The following is a 23789-nucleotide window of genomic DNA, read 5'->3' on the forward strand; positions in this document are numbered from 1 at the left end:
AAAAGAAGATTTATAAATATTTGAAAAAATTTCAAACTAATTTTTTTCCTTTTTTCATTCTTTATTATTATTTTTTTTATGAAATAAAACAAAAATTTCTGTCCCATTGTGGGAAAAAATTTTTTGTCCTCACAAAATCTGATGGGCGCAACTTTTGGAATCATCTGTTAACAGACGCAATGAGAATATAAGAATAGTTCTGTTAAAAAAAATGTAATTTCAAAAACGTTTATAGTGCTTACAATTTTTGACGTAGCTGAAAAACTAGGTAATAAAAGTAAATATTTAAACTGCATTGGCCAGTATTTAATGAGAACAAAATCTTTATTTAAAGTTGCTTTTAGTTCATTTCACGCGGATCGTAAAATTTCGAATATTAAATGAGATTATTTTTCCTTATAACTCTGTTTTACATGTTTTATAATCTAGTAAAGAAAGTAACTAATCTAAAAGCAAATTATTATGGTCAAGCAATAAAAAAAAGAGGGGCTCATGGAGATGATTCACTTTTTATTTGAATTAAGACACATTTAAAATAAGTAACCTTAATTTATTACAAATATGAACTTATCTTACTATTAAACTCTAACAAAACAAATCTGTACCTTTTTTGTACAAATGCATGTGTATATTTTCTACCTTCTATCAAGGCAAAGTGTCCAACAAATAAGTAGTGCGCAGTACATTTCAAGTGCTAATGAAGAATTGTGCACTTGCAAATATTTAATAGAAATTTATATACTTTATTATATTATACAATTATTTTAACAATAGCTTTTATGATGAAAACACCGAAGATAAAACTAATGCAAAATAGAAGTAAACTGCCTTTAAAAATAAAAATAAATGTTGGTTTTTTTTTTTTAAAGTAATTTATATTGATCGCTTTTTTTTTCTAACAAAAATCAGCCAACTATGACATAAGCACTATAAAACGATGAGTTCCCCCAAATATTTTTTTCTAACTACAGCACTGGGTAAAGAGATTATGGATTGTGGAGACACGTTGCCATCGGGGTAAGCGTGGAAGTTTTTCGTGACTTCTTACCTTTTTAAAACAAATGTAGGATGATTTCACTCAAAAAGTGTACAAAGGAAACAAATTTATTAAAATACTGCAGTCATGAGTTGGAGGAGTTGGTTTAAAGGTGCAAGGATGAACTTCATTGACTTACATCCACTACGTGAATTGACTGTTCATTGATGATAATAATTTATACATCTATAACTCTTCGTACATTAAAAAATAAAGCGGAAGCAAAGATATTTTTCGTATTTTTTTAGAGTTACATCAGAATAAAACTTTATTCACACATAAAAGATTCAACTTTCAAACCTGTAGTACATATTAAGTCATTAAATGGATTTTCTATTAATAAAGGTTTATTTTCACGCTAGCGAAAGGTCAAAAAGATAAATAATTCTAGATAATTTCACTATTTAATATTAAGATTGTTCGAGTTTTTAATTCATGAACTCAGAGGTGGTAATCCAGCTTAGCTAAAAAGTGCTCTTGACGAAGAAAGTCTTCTGAAACATTAAGTAAGGGGTCCCTCATCCTATATTTACAACTTCTTTCCTATTTAAAAGATCTCGCGTTTTAGAGATAGTCGTTAATTCCACTCCGAAGTAAAGGTGACGTTTTGAGCTTTTACATTTTTAACTGTGCGTCTCGTGAAACCAAGAGCTCAGTTAAGCGTCTCTCTAACCCTTAGTTTTTCAAACGAAGAAAAAAAAATGACAGAAAAATGCGAAAGCCAGTGATGTTCTTCAACTCAGCGTGTTTTATGAAGAAACACTCACCTGAGAATGAAGAAGGGGTGAGAGTTAAGCCTTTCGGAGTAAGGGCTCGTAAGACAAGCGGCCGGTCTTGCTTAATCCTGGGCCTTTGACAGACCAAGAAATCCCGGTAATGTATCATTTTTACCTAGGGCTCCTCAGTTCTCCACTAATAGGATTAGATGCCTCTCTGGCAGGTATGCAAATGACTTAGCAACCTGTCTTTCTACTTTATTAATTTGTCTCCGCCGTCGATGGGGGGATGTAAAGCGCCCTTTTTTTCCTTCTTTTCCAGGCCCCAATCTCCATCTACAAAAAGCGTCTTCCACTGTCCAGGGCGGCGTGTAATCAGGGCGTGTCAGTTTGTATCAAGGCCTCTCGGAAAGGGCGGACTTGGCAAAGACGGGCTTCCTTAGCCGGTCTTCTTGTCAAATTTTAATCCCGACTCATCATTTTCCAATGGCTTCACATCAGCCACCCATATCGGCCTGTCGCGCTCAAGCCGCCGGGATTAACTGGCCCCAAATGCAATTACAAGAGGCCGCGGATTTCATTTCCGAGGGATTAAGGACCGGAGAGCAACGTCGTGGGGAAATGACGAGGGTGGAAGAGCCGGCTCTGCACCTAAGAAGTAAAAAAAAGGAGGAAAGAAAAGAAAAGAAATTCCAAGAAAAGAGCACGCAGACATCGGTCTAAAAGCGTCACACTTTTGGTAGTAAATTTCCTTTTTCTTAGGTAAATCAAAGCCCCTTTTCTTATTCTCGTTCTCGCTTAAGAAATGATTTCTTCGGTTATGTTTACTCACTTTTACTTTTGCAAGACAATTCGATTGGAACTGATTCATCTCTCTCTGGATTCTTTTTTATGCCCTATTTTTCCCCCTATTTCTATTTCTCATTTTCTAGGTAGGTTGATCCATTATCCTTCATATTAGAAAAAGGATTTCATTTGTTCAAGCTAACATCTCTTCTAGTTCTTATCAAATGAACACCGAAGATCGATTTCGGGATGCACCTAGCTGTTTTAGACATTTAAAGATTAATGAAATAGAAATTATAACTATAAATATTTTGCTATTAACACATAATTAAGAAACTAAATCTATGAACTACAATACTTCTCATTTTTTAGATTGACTTATCATTCTCTATATTAGAGAGTTTTCTTTATTTCCTGATAACTTTTGTTCAAACCTCTCTAAATCTTTACTAACTAAACACAGAAGATGTTTTCGATTTCTAAAAGAAACTAATGTTATAACTATTAATATTTTACTATTAATTATTCAACGCATATACATAAGAGGATAATTCCTTATAAATAAAAGACCTATACATAATATGCATTTAAATAAATCCAAGCAAACTAGTGGAAGAAAATATTATTTGAAATCATTTCATAGGTTTAATATTCAATATTTAAGCAGAAGTACCACTTCTACAAAAATATTCGTAAACAATCAAACGTACTGACGATATCCAAAGACGCGAAAATAATTCACAAATGGTGTGAATGAGCACGAGATTGGTGTAAGGATTTCATATTATTAGTGTTTAGATTTAACAACACCCTTTAAAGTTTATATGAACCCTCGATTTGGTGTTAATTTAAAATAAAATGTTAGTGGCACGATTTTTTTGGGTTGTTCGACATCGAATTCGAAGAGATATTACACCAGTCTTTTTAAAGGAAAAAGGAAGTAAAAAAGAGTAAAAGGAAATTAACATTAATTGCGCAATAGATGCAGTTTTGCAAGAAAAAGAGTTAAGGCATAACAATCACAAAAATGTTTTTTTTCATACATTTGAGTATAATTATAACGGAGAAACAGAACACTCACTAAAAGTAAAAATTTAGTATTAAAAATATATTTATGACAGTCTTCACAAAATTTAATTCCCTTCACATGCAAGGTTTTAACGAATCAGAGATCAGACTATTTGCTTTCCTGAACTAAGATAAGTCAGCCATATGTTATCTAAAAGATTATTTAAAGTACTATTTAAATCCTTAATCCATAGGACATATTACAAAATATAATCTTTTTTCATCACGCAAAGCTCTAGAACAGAAGGATAATCACAGCAAAAGGATAAAAAAATAATATTTTCACTGAGAAATGAATAGCGATTTAAGTCTCCATCTGTATGTTATTATTCAGAAGCAGACGAATTATTTCAAATAAAACGTAGGAAGGAATTAAAATAGAAAATGGCAGATTCAGTATTGCGCACAACAATTACAAATTGCTAAAAAAAAAAATTTTATTTCCATCTATTTATTATTATTATTTTAGAAAAAATATGCTAAAGAATTTCTGATTCGGATGATAAAATATTTCATAATCAAAATTTAAAATAGATATAATTCCAGTATGGAACTGTAAAAATCATTTTAAATAAACTCAAAATATAACTATATTAGATTATATATACATATGGATTACCAGATATTTACATTACGGGTTTAAACAATGCTAATAGAAATCAAGGCTCAGCTTTTGAAACATTTCATTGAAACATATTAGCTTTTGAAACATTTACATTTTATAATAATTTAGAAATTTAAAATTATCTGAGTAAGCTGTACATAACGAACAGTTCACCAGCTTTTATCGAAATAGCATAATTCAAATATTAGTTGCTTTAGTAATATTGCACTTTTCAAATAAAATGGCTCTGTCTCCATGAACACGCATTTCTTTTCATAGAAAAACAAATTCCGCACGAATTTCTTTCAAAAGCTGAAATAAATTAAACTGAGCAAAAAATCTTTTAAAAACAAATGAAACAAAACGGACTAATGATTAAAAGTCAAAAGTTGGCCAATGCACATTTTCTTTTTCTCACACTTTTTTAACAATTTTATCTTGTCTAATCCGCAATTATCGCTAAAACGCAACTCTTATTTTGCCATTATGATGTTCTAAACGCTAAATCACACCTATTGATTTTCGATGAAGACGATTAGTGACCAGTTTACGCAATCGATCGATTTTATGCTTCGAAAGAACAATGGTCTAAGCTTGGAGCACGAGTATATCAGTTGTCTAAGCTCGTGCTGTTAGATAAGTTAAATAGTGGAAGTAATGAAGAAAATACCAACAAATGAACTATCGTTTCATTTTCATTAGCTTAGTTTTCAATTTTTATTCACCTTAATTATTCAGTATCTATTTTTTTTAAGAGGAGTTAATAAAAACATTTCATCAAGTATTTGTATTTTTTAATTCATTTTTTCAGTAACTGCGAAGAATTTTTTAAGTCATATAGTAAATATACATGGTAATAAAAATTTCCAGCAATAAATAAAAAAACAAAAGCTTAATAAAGTTTGTTTGTTCAGATGTTAGACAGTTTAAATTCGAGACAAAATATCAGCACTAACTTTTTTTATAAAAATACATGGATAAAGAAATTTTAATATATTATCAAATTTCGAATATATTATCAAAAGAAATTTTATAACTTCGGAAACTAACACGTATTGTTAACGGATTCATGAAAAACAGGCAGTTCTTACAAGATTTATCAAGTCCTAGAATCAAGTCCTTAAAAAGGTCTAATGGTTAAATCTAAGTTTTTTATTTATTTATTTTTTTTTTATTACCCACCACAGACAACACAGAACACAGTTCTTTATGTGAATCACGAAATAAAGCCATAGATAAAATATAAGCGGCAAGAAAGTTTTTTTTTTTTTTTCGGTTTGACTTTCTCTGCTCTTAAGGCTTGTATCCCGCGACCCCCAAATTTAATAACACGATTCCAAATGTGACTCTTAACCCTTAGTTTAGATAGAAATTCTGCATTAATATGTACGCTGTAAAAACCGTGGTGTAATATTGCTGTAAATTTGAAGAACAAAAAAAACCGTGCAGAAACAATTCATTTCAAGTTAACACCATACTGAGCTTTCGTATACAATTTAAAGGGACCAAATAAATCTAAAAACTTAAAATGGAAAGAACTCACATCAAGCTCATGCGCATTCGGACCATGCGTGAATTATTTTCGCTCCCAAAAACACAAATGCTGACACATTTTGGATATCGTCAGTAGTTGGTTTACAATCGAGAACGAGAGTTGGTGTGAGTTTGTTATTACCCTCCGTGCTAGTATACACCGAAGAGTCATTACATTATGATCACCCTGCTAATAACATGTAGGACCACTTTTAGCCCTCAAAACTGCTAGCACCCGCCGTAGCATTGATTCCACAAGGTGCTGATAGATAGTCTGAGGTATCTGGTACCAAGCGCTCACCAACTGGTCCTGCAATTCCCTCACATTGCGAGGTGGTAGCGTGGCAGCACGAATTTGGTTTTCCAAGTAGGACCACAAATGCTCAATTGGATTAAGGTCAGGTGAATTTGGGAGCTAAGACATGACTTGAAAGTCACTGGAATGTTCCTCGACGATTCGACCCTTACGACATGGTGCATTATCCTGTAGGTAAACACCATTCCCCGCAGGAAAAACTGTTGCCATGAACCTGGTCTGCAACTATGTTGAAGTAGCTTACAGACGTCAGGGATTGTTTCATGAGGATTATGGGTCCTAATGTGCCCCATGAAAACATTGTTCCTGGGCGAGAAACCATGAAAACCTGGGCGAGCCCAATGTCATAGATGGAGGGTGGTCATAATGTAATGACTCTTCGGTGTATATGTCAACAGAAACAAAAGTTTGAAAAATATATGTTCCGTTAAAAAATATATGTTCGTTTTTAGTTTCGTAATAAGGTTATATTATATATTTTAATTTTTAAATCTCTATGATCTGTATTAAATACGTTTATAATGCATAATTTGTATACGCTTTTGGTCTGTTAAGCCTAGTTCGAGCTCGTCTTAATCTTACGCGACGCGGATGTTTGATTTACAAGCTAATTTAATTTTAAGAATTAGTGAATATATGCACTCCTTAACTTAATGATTCTTACTTTGTATTGTATCGTAAAAGTAACTTCATGGACGCATATCTTATATTACTGTAATTATAAATTTTAGTATCATTAAAAATGGTTTCAACTATTTTACACCGAGTAGTGTAAAAGAACATTCTTAGTATTGAACAACACCAGGAACTTTATTGGTTCAGTGGAACACCACTTTAGTTTAAAGCAGTATTTTCAACTATTTTACACCAATGGTTAAAATGGTTTCAACTATTTTACACCGAGTAGTGTAAAAGAACATTCTTAGTATTGAACAACACCAGGAACTTTATTGGTTCAGTGGAACACCACTTTAGCTTAAAGCAATATTAACTATTTTACGCCAATGGTTAAAATGGTTTCAACTATTTTACACCGAGTAGTGTAAAAGAACATTCTTAGTATTGAACAACACCAGGAACTTTATTGGTTCAGTGGAACACCACTTTAGCTTAAAGCAATATTTTCAACTATTTTACACCAATGGTTAAAATGGTTTCAACTATTTTACACCGAGTAGTGTAAAAGAACATTCTTAGTATTGAACAACACCAGGAACTTTATTGGTTCAGTGGAACACCACTTTAAAGCAGTATTTTTGGTGTTAAGATACTCTAAAATTTTTTATAGTATAACGTTCAAATCAAAAGTATTTTTGAGAAAATAATACAATTTTAATAAAAAGCTAGCAAATATTTAAATAGGTTATCGATCTAAAACTCAACAATTGCATGCGTTTCTAAAAAGAGACGGAATACCGAATAATCCTAAATAAATTCCTTTTTCATATGGAAATTGGATTTTTGTCCCAAATCGCAAAACACTTTTCAAACGCATTTCGAGAAAATACTCCCTTAATCTGTAATATACTTTTAAAAATAATCAATTCAAAAAGCATCCTGTTCATTTATATGCGTATATTTTAAAAGCGAATTAGAGGAATATAAAATACTAAGTAAGTAAATTTTCATAAAATAAAACATATGGTAAAATTTTTTACATATATGTCTCTCATAGACATATTTATTAAGTACTAATGAACTATAAGAAAAGATTTATCTATAAAAGCGATTGTTAATTTAACTGGAAAAACAGTTACATTCAAAATAAAAATTACTTAAAATTAAAACAATCGCTGCGAAAAGGAAAATGCAGTTGTAAAATGGAAGACAAATCAGTCGTGCAAAACATTTTTCAGTCGGTCAAGCCTCATAAAATGCGACAAAAAATTAAACATTTTATTTATTTTTTTAGCTTTTGAAGATAAAAATACAAATCAGATTTCGGTTTAAGAAAATATGAATTTTATTATACTTAAATATGTAATTATCTATGTGGAACATGAAATAACTATATATAGGTTACGTATGCGTATAATGGAAGTTAACTATGCATTTCTGCAATTTCATTCAATAACTTAGAAAGATATAAATAGGCGAGAAAGATTTAACCAAAGTTTATAACTATATATAGGTTACGTATGCGTATAATGGAAGTGAACTATGCATTTCTGCAATTTCATTCAATAACTTAGAAAGATATAAATAGGCGAGAAAGATTTAACCAAAGTTTATAACTATATATAGGTTACGTATGCGTATAATGGAAGTTAACTATGCATTTCTGCAATTTCATTCAATAACTTAGAAAGATATAAATAGGCGAGAAAGATTTAACCAAAGTTTATAACTATATATAGGTTACGTATGCGTATAATGGAAGTGAACTATGCATTTCTGCAATTTCATTCAATAACTTAGAAAGATATAAATAGGCGAGAAAGATTTAACCAAAGTTTATAACTATATATAGGTTACGTATGCGTATAATGGAAGTTAACTATGCATTTCTGCAATTTCATTCAACAACTTAGAAAGATATAAATAGGCGAGAAAGATTTAACCAAAGTTTATAACTACATATAGGTTACGTATGCGTATAATGGAAGTTAACTATGCATTTCTGCAATTTCATTCAATAACTTAGAAAGATATAAATAGGCGAGAAAGATTTAACCAAAGTTTTAATTCAACAATTATTTATTTGTACCTTGCACCATAATCCCCAATGTTCTCTGACGTTACAGAAATAATTAAAGAAAATTTTTAAAAATATAATTATATTTGAAGTAGGTCTGCAAAAAAAATAATTACTTTCAGAATAATTTTATAATACTTTTTTCTATCCATCCTTAAAACTGACAAAAGCACTGAGCACTTTAGTCATTTTATCACTTTAGAGATAATTCGTCAGGTCTCCTAAGAGATTTACTTCTTATCAATAAGTTTACTTGATAAAATGCACTTAACATCATGGATTTAGGCAAATAATACAAGTATCGAAATATTTAACACGTATTTTACTTAACGGAGACTAGACATGAAATAATATTAGTGTAATTAAATTAAAATTTAATCAAATTAAGCAAGACTAAATCACGAACATTATTGATTTGGTAGCAGTAAAAAGAATTGTTTCCAGAAATAAATACTTGCGACTAAATAAATAAAAACTGCTATTTACACAGATAAAGAAACGAAAAGCAAATATATAACAGAATGTGCATAGATAAGCTAAGAAATAGAAATTAAAGAGATTTTGAGAGTTTAAAACTCGAACCTTAATCAATGATGCTAAATAAATGTTTGTGGTACAATGCGCATAATAAAAAATGGAATACTTAATAGCTTTTTATCTAATGATTGGATTTCCGAATGCTAAAATAAAATTTTTATCGTTCGAGAGTTTAGCTTTAAACGATATTTTAAATAACAAAATATGCTACAAAAATTGTCATACTTTTTTGGACTCGGGGGGACAATTTGAGAATCTACTAGAAAATATAGTTAAAATGAACAGTTTTTTTAGCTTCACAATTCATATTGATTTTCTAATAATTAAAACACATCTAAAACAAACTGATAGGTTATACAATCAAAAATATATCGAAGTACAAACAGAATATCAACAATTTAAAAACCCTCTCCGGAAAATAAAAAATAAAAATAGACAAATTAAAGTCTGCAGTTTTTAAAGTAGTTAAAAGATTAAAACATTATCAAACTCAGGCGAATTATTAACGAAGTTAGTTAGAGCAGTGAAAATGGAATAATACCACCAAAAGAATAATAATGATAAATAAGTAAACAAAAGTTACTTCCGGTGAAAATAAAAGAAATAAAATCAGAATTATTAGAAATGACATTTAGTAACAACGTATAAATAAGGCGGATTAAGTTGAAATGAAATTAAAGACGAAGTGAAGGATGAAAGAAGTTAAGAACAACTTTTAAATGTGTTTTGATATTTTCCTGTAATTGACAACTATACTTATTTGTCACATTTCAGTATAACATGTTTGTGTTTTTCCCTCATGAATATTAATTAGAAACCCTTGACGTATATTATTTTTTACAGCATATGATAGAATGAGAAAAAATTTCAAATCTCTTTGTTATCAATGTAAAGGAAAGCAGAAGAAAATGCAATGTATCAATGTTTAAAATAAAAATGAGACGAGATGTTTAATGAGTTTCTAATGAAGCAATTCCTGCTTAAATGTTAATTGAAATCATATATTAGATTCACGGAAGATAATTTTTAATGGAGGACAGGAAAATACACAAGAATATATGTAATGAAGTATGTGAGAAATTTACCGATAATTATTTTAATAAAATGGATAGTGATAAATACACATTTCCTTTTTAATAACATAAAATGATTAAGGAATTTAAAACGAGTAAAGTTTAGACGAAAAAAGATTTGTATGACATGTGATTGATGAATTCTAATGAAGAGTCGCATCTAAGAACTATATCGATAACTTTTTAAAATAAGAGAACCACGTTAAAAATGACGACTGATGCTTCCTTAATAAAATGACACAGTCATACGATAATAAAGCACACCAACAATATGACACTATTGAATAAAAGAATATATATTGGAAATACGACGGGGGAAAAAGGAAATAATATGCGACAGTTAAAACAATGCCAAAATTTCAAATAAAGAAAAATATTTCACTAACTCGCGTAACTAATAAAAATAATGTGAAATAAATAAATTGGGTCTATAAAATTTGCCTACCAAGTAATCAAAAAACTACAATTCAACTGAAGTGAAATGAGTGAGCATTCTTCTCCCCATTTCAATGAGTGATCACGTGGCAACATAAAACTCTTCTGATCACTCCATTTTCTCTTTTAACCTTGCCACAACACGCACTGCGCTGCTAAAAATCAAATAGAAGGTCAACTAAATGGGAAAAAAAAAGTCTTTTGAGATCTGGTATAGGCCAAAATAGCCTTTTTCGTTTCTTTATGGGAAGGCGGTAGGAGTCAATTACTTGTAGTAATCCACAGCCTTTTCCCCTTCCAACGACACACCACCTCATCTCCCCCAAAAAACGAAAAAAAAAAAAAAACTTCATTTCGAGAGCTTTCGTCGAAGCCTGATAAGAGAGATCACGGCAAGGTTCCCAATCCGAACCCTGTCACCTGTCAGAGGTGTCGTAAAGCGAGGGATTTGGCCGGGGGATCTCAGGCTCCGGGATTTTACCAGGAATGCGATAACGCGGAGTGAACTCATCTCGCCTCATTGGCTACCTTTCGCCAACTGAAAGAAGGACTCTGTGAGCATTTCATCCCAGAGTCCTTAGGATGGGCGATCGAGGAACCACGTAAAGCCATTTACATCCACGCAACACACATCCTTCATTAGATCACTATTTCTTTTCTTTAAATTCTATCTTCAGACTTAACTTCTCCATCGGAAAAACGAAAAATATCCTCAGAATTTTTTTTTCTTTCCTTTTTAAACGGATATGAATATCCAAGATAATTTATAGTAAAATGTGCCTAAGTAAATTATTTAAAAATATTGAGAAATCGCTGTTTATTTCAATAAAAGAAATATTTTTGCTGATTTCATTTATTTTATTAACTAAAAACAACTATTAAAAATAATGATTTAAAAAGTTCTCTGCGACGACAAAAGATGCGAAACTAACATAATAATGAGTACATGTTTGATTGTCTTAGGAATTCAAACATTTCAAAATGGTTAATCACTTAATTAATTGTTATTTAATATTTTCAAGAACTAATTCATATTTTATTGTTTTCCCTATAAAAAGAACTACTTATTTTCTTTAAATTGAAAAAAATGAAATTGAAAAAATTATCAATACCGGTTGAGCCAAACTGTTATATTTTGTTAAACATCTTTTAACAGTTTGGCGCAACCAGTTTATTAATTAATAAAGATATAATTAAAATTTGTTAAAACATCATAGAATTACCACCATGCATTTCTAAAAATTGAAAAGAGAAAGGCAATCTGCATTAGTCTCTTGGTTTACAGTATGCTCCACATTAAAGGTACGTCGAAAATACCCCGATTATAGTAAACAAAAGGGTATCCAAAAACTTCGATAGTGACGATAATATAAAATACACATTGTATATGAAAATTATGTATTATGAAAATTAATTAAGAAATATGAAATAATTATGAAAATTAATTAAGACATGTAGAAGAAGCATTGGGGGGTGTAACGAACACTTTCATTTTTCATATTTATTACTCTCATATTTGGTGCTTATGAGTATCAAATTGCAGCATGGTGTTCTTTGCATATTTAGATTAATATGCTAAAAGCCGGTATGTTTCTCATTTTCTTTCGCTATCTGTTTAACTTTTATTTTTATTATTATCAGGGACTCCGGGCGGAGCTTGAGCAGGAGCCCTCTAGAGCTGGGGCCAGAGCTCGAGATTAATCCACCTCAATGGCTCCAGCTATTTTAATGTAACCTACAGACATTCAAAAGAACTGCAGCGTTGTAACGGCATTGCCCATTAGTAAACTTGCTGTAAAAAGACTATTATCGGCATTAAAACATATTCTACTTTTAAACGTACATTGTAAGAATTTATTACTAATATACACAATAGTGATCATTTTTTCAATCTTTAAGAAAAGCAGACATTTTCTTTTAACCCAGCTATCTGCCAAACAAACATATTTCTAATAATACCATTAAAATATATAATATTAATATACTTCTTATCATTATTTTATTTATACCATATGTATATAATCTTTGGATACACAACCCCCCCCCACACACATATATATATATATATACAGTCAAACTCCGCTATAGTGAACTCCCGGATATAGTGAACCAAAGGAAGAGAAGAAATCGGATATAATGAACTTTTTCTGTCTTCGACTAATTTTTTCCCTCCATTTTTTTACAATAATCTTGAAATTTCTAGTTCAAAATAAATACATAAACCGATTTTGAAAACCATATATAGCATGGAATAGAGCAATAAGCATTTTTTCTTGCTTGCTTCTTTTATCTCACTTTCTTATCCCTAAACAAAGGGTCAATATTTATTTCCTATCAGAGAGAGAGCATTGGAATGCGTAGTTATTCATTAATGGTCAAAGTGGTGGACACTAATCTGTGAAGATAGGCACTAATTTCAACTCGTTTTTACTCTCAGTTCAATTAAAGAATCCTACAAATAAGTGTCACAAATTAAACTATGGCTAGCAGTAAACGTAAAACGTTCTTCATATAAGATAAGATGGACATAAAAAGAAAAATTGAAAATGGATGTAATCAAGTGAATATTTGCAATAAAAATAAAAGTTAACACATTTTTTGTTACTACACATTATTTTTCAGTCATTTATTTAAATAACGTATAAGCAAGAGTTTGGAACCGTTAGTTAAATTGTCTGACTAACGGATATAGTGAACTCCCGGCTATAGTGAACAGAAATTTCGGTCCCTTGAAGATTCACTATAGTGGGGTTTGACTGCAATTATATTTTATTCAACGCTTTAATTGTTATAAATGATTTCTCTACAAAAAGAAAACTAAAAATACCGAATAAAAATAAAACTTTATTTATTTTGTTAAGGAGGCAACGTTTTAAGCAAGTTTCCATTGCTATGCAGTCTTAATCTTTTACCCCAAAAAACTATGCATGGTACATTGAATAGGTCGGTTAAACAATTAATTTACAGTTTTTGTTGATAAACGCTTCGAAGTTTGAAAGAATTAAGCTTAACATATAATTTACTCCAGTAAAAAAATATTTTTGATCCACATAAACAAATCTCAAGAGACGATATGCTTCCAGAATGAGTGAAGAGTATATGACGATATGCTTAATGAAGTGTATATGTTACGGTGAATGACCGAAGTCTCGAAAATGTCGACATTCACCGGTGAATGTCAACATTCATGTAGTCGCTTGGTGTATGTCCAAAATATTTGCTAAATACCCTTATTTCTGACTTTCACCGGTGAATGTCAACAATCACATAGTCGCTTTGGTGAATGTCCGAAATATTTATTACATTCGATTTGATATGAATTTATTCGTGGATATAATTACATTTATTCGATATTTTAATACTTACTGACGATAGATCAGAAGAAACATCAGTGTTTGGAGTATCGGGCTATACATTTACATTCGCCCGGTATACATTTGCTCGGTATACCCTACACTGATGTTTTTTTAAGGTTAAGTGCCACTGCCCGGTATACACCAAGTATCGGGCAAATATATACCGGGCAATGCCACTTGACCTTAAATAAACATCAGTGTAGGGTATACCGGGCAGTGGCACTTAACCTTGAAAAAACATCAGTGTAGGGTATACCGGGCAGTGGCACTTAACCTTAAAAAAACATTAGTGTAGGGTATACCGAGCCACTTAAGGTTAAGTGCCACTGCCCGGTATACCCTACACTGATGTTTTTTTAAGGTCAAGTGCCATTGCCCGGTATATATTTGCCCGATACTCCAAACACTGATGTTTCTTCTAATCTATCGTCAGTAAGAATTAAAATACAGAATAAATATAAATATATCAAATAAATATAATAATATCAATGAATATATTAATATAAAATTGGATATAACAAATATTTCGGACATTCACCGAAGCGACTATGTGATTGTTGAAATACACCGGTGAGGGTCCGAATGTACAAGAATGTGATGAAATATTCGATCTTTCACCTAAGTATTTGGTGTTTGTCGACATTCACCGGTGAAAGTCAACAACCACCGATTTCGGTCATTCGCCGTAACATATATAGCGATATGCTTAAACATAAAATTTTGCGCTCAAGAAAAAATAAGTAAAACATTATACCGAAAGAAGATTTTATTTACAAATCTTTTGAGGGTTGGTATGACTTCCTATTGTCATACGAACAAAAGATTTGAAAAACAAATACACAAAAAGTATTTGAAAAACAAATGTAAAAATTTATAGCTTAGAAAATAACACGTTGCGAAGAACGTTTGAAATTTTTAGGCTGCAAAGTCTGCTGATATAAATAACTTAGCTTCATCTGTATCGAAATTGTGCTCGTTTTATTGATGTATTGAAAATAGGAATTCTTTTTAAATAAAAATAAGAAAAAATTGCGATATAATTCTTCTATTGTAACTCAGTGTATTACTCTGATGAAAATCTTACATTTTAGGAGTAAAGAGCTTAATGTTTCTGTTTATTTACGCTATATGATCACAAAAGTAATCTCTGGTATCATGATCTATTTAGATCAAAAAGATCTTGTATCAATTATGCTTTGAATATTTAAGACTCTAGTGCTCATAGGAAGCCAAACTTGCTCCGTTCGACCATGAAGTCAGGAAAAAATAATAGTAAGCCCTGTTCAAAAGAATATTTAATAAAGAAAAAAATTAACTAAGTCTGATAAAAAAAAGAAAAACAAAACTTAAAAGGGAGAGATTATTAGAGGAACTTCAAGATCGTGGGCCCCGCGTTTACCTAATGAAAAAAATATCCTGAAGGGATTAGAGATGAGTTCGGACTCACTTTTGGAGGTCTGAGTCCGAAGAATAGATTATTTATTTATACTTCACGCTTAGAGAAAAATTTAATAGACGTATTTATGCAATTCTAATCATTTCATTTTAATTTTTTTAATGTTTATGAGTCCCGAAACTCTTATTTTAATAATTCATATATAAATAAATTTAAAACTCCATTTGAAGATTCTCTCAAAATTTCTAAATTGAGTTTAAAATTTTTAAATTTAAATAAATGTATCTACGGACACCTTTAAAAACTTAATAAATCATAAAGTCGAAAAATTATATGGCATCGCAAATAAACAAATCGCAAAGGTAACAAATATATATATATTTGCACACACACTGCCCTACAATAAAGGAAAAGACACTTCCAGTTTTTGACATTTTTTTTTTTTTTTTTAATATTTCTCGAGAAATACTTACAGGAATATTTTGTAACTTTAGAGGTGTTTAGTTCATGCGATTTTTCATACTTAGCAATGACATTTTATGCTTTCAGAGGTTTTGGAAGATCTACAATAAATTACGAAAGAAAACAAGTATTTTTTTACACCCTATGCAGAAAATCAAACAAAGCACTTGTAACTAGTATCGATTACTTCAGTTGTAATTTTTAATAACTACAGAAAAGTTTCGTAAACCTAGAGTAAGTATTTATGGAAATAAGGACATTTTTATAAAAAATTTACTTTGTGTTTTACGTTTTTTGTTATAACTTCATAAATATTCAATTGAATTAGACAAAATTTTTGGAAAAATTTAAAATTAATTACAAAATTGTAAATTTAAAATTTTTAAAAAATTCGTTAAAAACTGCACAAGATATTAGAGCTATTTCTTTAATGCAGAAAAAAAAAAACTTTTTTTCATAATTTTACAGGAAATCGTATTTGACAACTAATCATAAGATCCTTATTTGAATATCTTAATTTAAAAAATTTCAAGCAATTCTTTTAGCAGTTTTATACTTTTTAAAAGAAAGCTCAAAACAATAAGGGGTTATCCACAAATTTAATTTTGCACTATTAAATTCATTAAAAATTCATTCATTAAAAATTAGACCGGCATTGCGAGGGATCACCGCCCATAAAAGTATTGTTTTCTTTTGCATGTTTTCTTTCTCTATACCATCAAAGTTTAGTTTCCGGACGATTATTGTAAGCTATTATCATTTGTTACTAAATTTTGTCTTACTATACAAAATAAAATTAGTGAAAACCCCCTTATTGTTATGAGATTTCTTTTTAAGAGCCCAAAACTTATACATTTTTAAGATATTCACATCAAATTATTTTTATTAGTTGCCAAATACGATTCACTACAAAATTATGAGAAAACTTTTCAAAATTCTTTCAGTGCATGCGTAGTATAAAAGAACTAGCTAAAATACTCATAACTTGCACAGTTTTTAACAATTTTGTTTTAAATTTTACATCGACAATTTCGTAATTAATCTTAAATTGCTCCGAAAATTTTATTTAATTCCATTGAATATTTATAAAGTTACAGTGAAAAAACGCAAGGCGAAAAAATGTATTTCTTATAAAAATGTCCATATCTCCATAAATATTTACTCTAGGTTAACGAAACTTCATGCAGTTACTAAAAATAATAACTAAAGTAATCGATACAAGTTTATTGCTTGTTTCTTGATTTTTCTGTCATAGGGTGATCAAAAATACTTATTTTCTTTCGTAATTTGTTGTAGGTCTCTCAAACCTCTGAAAGATTTGAATTTCCTTGCTAAGCATGAAAAACCGCACAAACTAAACATCTCCATAGTTAAAAAATTAGCCTTTAAGTATTTCTTGAGAAATTTTTTAAAAAAAATGTTAAAAACTGAAAGTGCCTCTTCCATTATTGTAGGGTAGTGCAAATATATATATATATATATATATATATATATATATATATATATATATATATATATATATATATATATATATATATATATATATATATATATATATATATATATAGTCAAAATGCAAATAAAATTATTTGTAACTATCAAAATTATGCCCGAACGAAATTTAAAAGTAAAATGAAATCTTAGTTGATAATGAGATTTTGAGGGATCAGTTTTATACGTTATGATCTTGAAATATGTTAATTCATGAAATTATTATGAATAAAAATTGGGAAACTGATGAATCGCAACAAAAAATACGATGCAAATAAGATATAGTTTTCTTTCACCTCACTATAGCTCAAGTTTTTTATACGAAAGTCAAACATTAGTTCCAAAACCCAACAAAAATTTCCTCTAACTTCGCGATCAAAACGATTTCACATAAAATCACAAATCATAAAACCAGACCTAGTTCTTCATTTTCAAAAAAATAAAGAGAATTTCAGTGAAAGTGATGTGAAACGATAACCGAGAGAAGAGGATGGGGAAAATTCTCTCGCGTAGAAAGTTAGTCCCAAAAGAGGAGCAAGAGCAGTTTTGGCGTCTAGTTGGCGAGGGGCAACCCACAGTAGAGAGGAACAATTTCCGGACCCGACTTCTCAGAAAGAAAGTGAACGGTGTAACGATCAAATGGAACCGTTATCGCGATACGGGACAATCAAGTCCTATCAGAAGGAGTCCGGAAGAGGGATTCCGAGAAGGCAGATTAGGGAAAGCCGACTCTATTGCCCTGCATCAGAATTCCCCAACGATGGAAGCTTACCAATACATGTTTCAGGGATTTTTTCCCCTTTTCTTTTTTCAGATCATCAAATAGAAACGCAATTGACACCATTTGTAGAACCTTCCCTCTTTATTTGTAAATAATAACAACATTGCAAAATATTTTCACTTTATCTCACAAATATATTAATTTTTCAAAACATTTTTAGCTTCGCAAAAATATTAAAAGAAATAAAATAATACCAAAAGCTTTTATCCTGCACAAGACTATTAAAATTAGATAGAGCCTTGTAAGCTCAGTTAAAAATAAATAAATAAAAAACAATTAAAAGTTTAAAATATTAAAGTCTATTTTTTTTTCCAAAAAAAAAGCCAAAAAAATTCAAATTTTATCTGAAACAATATCTAGTGAAAAATTGCAGCTTTAACAACATAATAGATCAATATAATTAGTCCATTAGTGGTCTTACTTGAGACAAATTTTTACACAATTTTCACAATTTCAAAAATAATATTATTAGACAGAAAAACTATATTGATTTAGTTTTCTTTAATTAAATAATTTTTAATATATGCATTAGTCTCATTTGGGTTGAATTTTTGAACCAAGATCTGAGATAATTATGAAATATACCCTGAGTATCATTTACTTATGGCAATGATTTTTTGTATATATAGATATTTCCTGGTGAAACAAAAGTAATAATAATTGAATATAAAAAATTTCTTGTCTTTATTTGTATTTTAGTTTTTTAAAGAATTGTATATTAAGACTATTAATTTGATTATTTAAAAAAAAAAAAAAAAAGAAACTCACATAATTTTTGCCAACTTGGCGATAAACTATTTGCCATGGCGCTAGAGTGCATACTTCTCCATCAATTCACAAAGAGTCTAATTGTAAAGCCAAATAGTATTGAGTAAAAAAATTTAAGTCAAAGTTGCTCTTATTTCTCGTTTACATCTCGATTGCAAATAAAGAATCATAACACTTACAACATTCACAACAAACTAACTACAATTTCTACACAATAATAATGATATGATTCACTTAAATTAAATGAGGGCTTACTGCTATTTAGATTTGGATTGCTTCAACAACTCGAGAAATTACAAAACTTCCTGTCAATGTAGACTTTCCTCATCATCAAAAGCTTTTGCTGCTATACCATATTGTTCAAATATTTGGAAATTATAAACACTTACTGCAAATTTAATTTGGTTACTTTTAACTATATCTCTTTAGTGAGACAAAACCTCTGTCGAATTACATCATTTTTAATTTACGGTCACTGCCATTTATCCTACTGATGAAGGACAGTTATTCTACCAAAAAAGGTATTTTTAAGTGTTGTTTTTTAATAAATTTTACTTTATATCAAAAGATCAATCTCGTAACTTTATGATGACTGCTGTTATTTAGCCAAAAACATTTGTCGTTAGCAAATATATATTTATTGTTCGTTTAGTATTATTTAATTTAATTAGAGTATTCTCTGTTATTCTATTATTTTTTTTCTTTTCTTTTTTTTTTCTTTTTTTTTTTTTTTTGCAATATTGATAAGGTTACTATGGAATGAGCACTATTTCAGAAATGACTACGTCATTGAGAAAAAAACTGCGATGTCATAAAAACGGTAAAGAAATGTCATTAGTTGGTAAAAAGAGTTATGGGGAAAATGTTAAGATGAAATGAGGTGATAAAGAGTTGATTTAATTAGTCAACAATATTTGAGATTCGATAGTTATTGATTGTTTAATACTATTTAAAGAGTATTTTCTGTTTTAGTAGCATTGGTTTCAACGGAATGAGCACTATTTCGGTATTGAATACGATATCGAGAAACATATTATAAAAAAATGTCACGTTTGGTTGAAAGAGTTGAGGGAAATACTTGACGTCGAATTGAGGTGATATTCTTTAATCAACAACATTTGAGATATACGTTTTGGTTGTTTAGTATTAATTAATTTAATTAGAGTATTATCTAATATCCAATTTTCTTTTTGCAATATTGGTTAGGTTACTATCGAATGAGCACTATTTCGAAAATGAATACGATTTAAGGAAACATTTAAAAACGTCAGAACTAGTTGAGAAAGTTGAAGGAAATACTTGACGCTGAATAGGGGTGATATTCTTTAATGAACTTGATATATACTTTTTGTTTGTTTAGCATTATTTAATTTAATGAGAGTATTTTCTGTTATGATTTTATTTTTGCAATATTGGTTAGGTTACTACCGAATGAGCACTATTTCAAAAATCAATATAATATAAAGAAAACACTACCGGGTTTATACAAGTCGGTTAAAAGAGTTGAGAGAAACATTTGATGATGGTGATAAAAATATTACTTACCGGCGGGAGTAGAGGATGATGAGACAGGTGGGATTTTCATGAGTGGCCGGAACTCGACAAGTGATAAGGATGTTGAAGAGGAACCAGGACTTCGAATTCCAGGTTCGGAAGGTAGGGCAGGATGGGATTCTGGTTTCTCTCTGCGGTCGGAATTTAAATCATGTGGACAACCGCCGCCCCCTGACGATACGCCACCACTCAGCAACAAGCCCTGCAAAAAAAATTAGATAATTAAAACATGTTTTATATTGCCTAATTTCATGTTATACTTAAAATATAATATTAATCAATGAAGAACAGTTAAAAACTTACATTTAAAAAAAAAGGGACTTGTTGAACGATTAGCTATTTTACTGCAAGAATATAATCATTATTATAGTTTGTCAAAAATTTGCTGAATTGACTCACATAAATTGTTCCATAATTTTAAAGCAAATGATCGATTTTGAGTGGGTAAAAATATTGGAATTGTTGCATTAATGGCTTATCGATTGCGTAGACAGGATTTCAAATAACTACAAATATTAAATAATTTAGTGTCCTTTTTCTTAATGGTAATTTCGAATTAAAAACTGTGACGCTGTACAAACACGATTAAAAATATAATTCTACTGTTTTCGTCAAAAAGTAATGAATAAGACAAAAGAAATGATAAGAATGAATATATATATATATATATATATATATATATATATATATATATAATCCTTGTCATAAATGAATTTTTTAAAATATATACACATTACGGGTTATTTACAAAAAGCTTCAAAATGTTAATGTGAAAATATTTTTTTATGTATATTGAATAACTGCAACTGCCATATACAAATAGGTCACTTGATGATGAAGAGGGCTATTAACAAGAAATTAATTCTAATTATTTCTTGTCTGATTCTGATATTTTCTATTTTAGCAACCTGTGCTTGTAGTAGCAACTTCTCCCAATATGTCATTTCTCAACAACATTCTTTTAACTTAAATATAATATAATGGATATTGTCTCTTAACAATGTTTTTAGACTCAAAAAATTGCATAAAACATTATATCTGGATGGACATTTAATGCTTAATTGTAAATAAAATAAAATATTTTATCTCATTATCTGGACTTAGGGGAAAAGTGTATCTTCCCTTCAATTCTGATCTTATCTCCGTAATTTTTACTCTATCTGTATGCGAGTTTGAAGGTTTAAAGTAATGTTTAACACTAAATTGCTTAAGGAAGTCATTTTGACTACACTTTAATTTCAATTCGAAAAACAATGATGTATATAATGATAAAATTTCTTAGAATTTTGTGTCTTTTTCTACAATATATAATTTTTTTTAATTTTTTAATACTTACTAAAAACTTGTTATATAACCGCAAATAATATAAAAAATATTAAAAATTAATTTTAAACAAATTTCTTCACACATTAGTTATTGATTCACAATTCAGTCATTTTCACTGCTTTTGGGCAATATAGTAGTTTCAGTCTTTCTAGTGTTCCATGATCAGGGGTCTGTCCAGACATTTTGTGAAAGGTCCGTTTTTCGTGAAATTGTGAAAAAATTACTCACATTCTTTCAACCAGGGTCCGCTTTTATGAATTTGTGCAAATAGGGTCCGTTATTGCAAAAAAACAATTTTTCAAGGAGTTTTTAAATTGTATAGACATACAAGATTATGCTCAACACTGTAAAATTGTAATTAAAAAAATTAAATTTTAAAAAATAAACAACAATTGCTGTTTCTAAATTAGAGATGCAACATACAAATATTTGGTATTTAGCCTATACTGCTGAACGCAGAATATTAATTTCGGACGAATAATGGAAGAATCGTCTGCCGAAGACAAAATTTAATTCGTTTACATCCATCTTTCTTGTTTTCTGCCCTGGAAAGGGTTTATTCGATTAACAAAATAATAATGAAGATAAACAAATTTGTGAAGGGTCCGATTAAAAGAAAAATCATTTTGTGAAGGGTCCGTTTTTAAGTTAAAATATTTTGTGAAGGGTCCGTTTTTAAGAAAAAATATTTTGTGAAGGGTCCGTTAACGGACCCAAATTTCTTCTAAACAAACCCCTGATGATATTGAAAAATGTAATTTTAAAAAAATTTAAGTTGATGACACAAAAGAATTTAAAATGTAAGACAAAACTGCATAACCACATGAAGCATTAAACTTTTTTAATAATTTTTCACAAAGAAAAACATTACATTATGAAAGAAAAAAACAAGTTATTGGATCAATAAAAAAAAAGAAATAAAAGAAGAAAAAATATTTAAGATAATTTTTGTTAGAACAGATGTAAATTTTGCTTATCAACATAATATTTCATATGTATGTAGATAAACAGAATTTGTTTTGCTAATAAATCCTAATTTTAATACGTCGATAGATAGATCGAACCGGTAGATAGATAAGATCGAATTCAAATCCTTTATATTGTTGCAAAGCTGTTAGTTACAAAGTCAAGAAATTTCTTTACTTTTATTCACACACGTACTTCATGCCTTGTTCCATATGTATTGTGTAGGGGAAAACTTTAGACTTAAATATCTTTTGATCCAATTTATAGATTTCCACGTACTATGATGATTCAATTCTAATCTTAAACTTGCTAATTACTTAGTGCAAACGATAATTTAAGTTACGAAAACAGACACTAAACGTATTTACTTTCTTACTTTTTATACCGACTTCGAATTTCATTTCTCAACAAAAGGTTAGAAGTAACCATAATCTAGAAAATATGGTCTCAATAGTTTAATCAGGAGAGCGATCGAAAGTTTTAGCCTATTATTATCAATTATATTCCTTCCGGTTTTTGCGCATTTCTTCATATCTTTGTAACTATTCAAGTTAATCAAAAATATTCACAGTTATAAAACTCGTTTATTCAAAAATAATTCTCGACAAAAAGAAACACATTTTAATAACTCATTATTGTTTTTACTATTTGCTCCAATAATCATTATAACTTTTTGAATTGTTCAGTATAAAATTTTTACAGCATCTTGAAAAATATATTTTTAGAAAATAAAAACAATTATTTTTAAAAATCTCAGTCAAATAGAGTTTTTCCTTTTTTTTTAAACGTGCTTTTTATTTTTATATCTTATTCTATGCAGAAATAAAACAACTTTTGACTCTTCTAATTTACCAAAAAAAGCCTGTATTCCCAAGATAATTGAAAAATAA

General features: G+C 29.5%; 1 protein-coding gene and 1 long non-coding RNA gene across 3 annotated transcripts in view; both read right to left on the reverse strand.

Annotated features, from left to right (window-relative positions):
- The window catches only part of LOC107456902 (homeobox protein dve-1), a 165584-nt gene that overhangs the window by 89026 nt on the left and 52769 nt on the right, over positions 1–23789 (reverse strand). For both annotated transcript variants that reach the window (XM_021145060.4, XM_021145059.4), the window contains exon 2: positions 20599–20809. In XM_021145060.4, the coding sequence (XP_021000719.1) occupies positions 20599–20809 (211 nt within the window). The remainder of the gene's footprint in view (positions 1–20598; positions 20810–23789) is intronic.
- LOC147801826 (uncharacterized) lies at positions 5624–9592 on the reverse strand. Its single transcript, XR_015430278.1, has 2 exons — positions 7221–9592; positions 5624–6811 (listed from the first exon to the last, which is right to left on the reverse strand). It is a non-coding gene; the product is annotated as an uncharacterized LOC147801826 (long non-coding RNA).

Source organism: Parasteatoda tepidariorum, chromosome 11 (genome assembly GCF_982258835.1).
Source record: "Parasteatoda tepidariorum strain Cologne lab strain chromosome 11, Ptep-v5.0, whole genome shotgun sequence".
In the NCBI taxonomy this organism is placed as follows: Eukaryota; Metazoa; Arthropoda; class Arachnida; order Araneae; family Theridiidae; genus Parasteatoda; species Parasteatoda tepidariorum.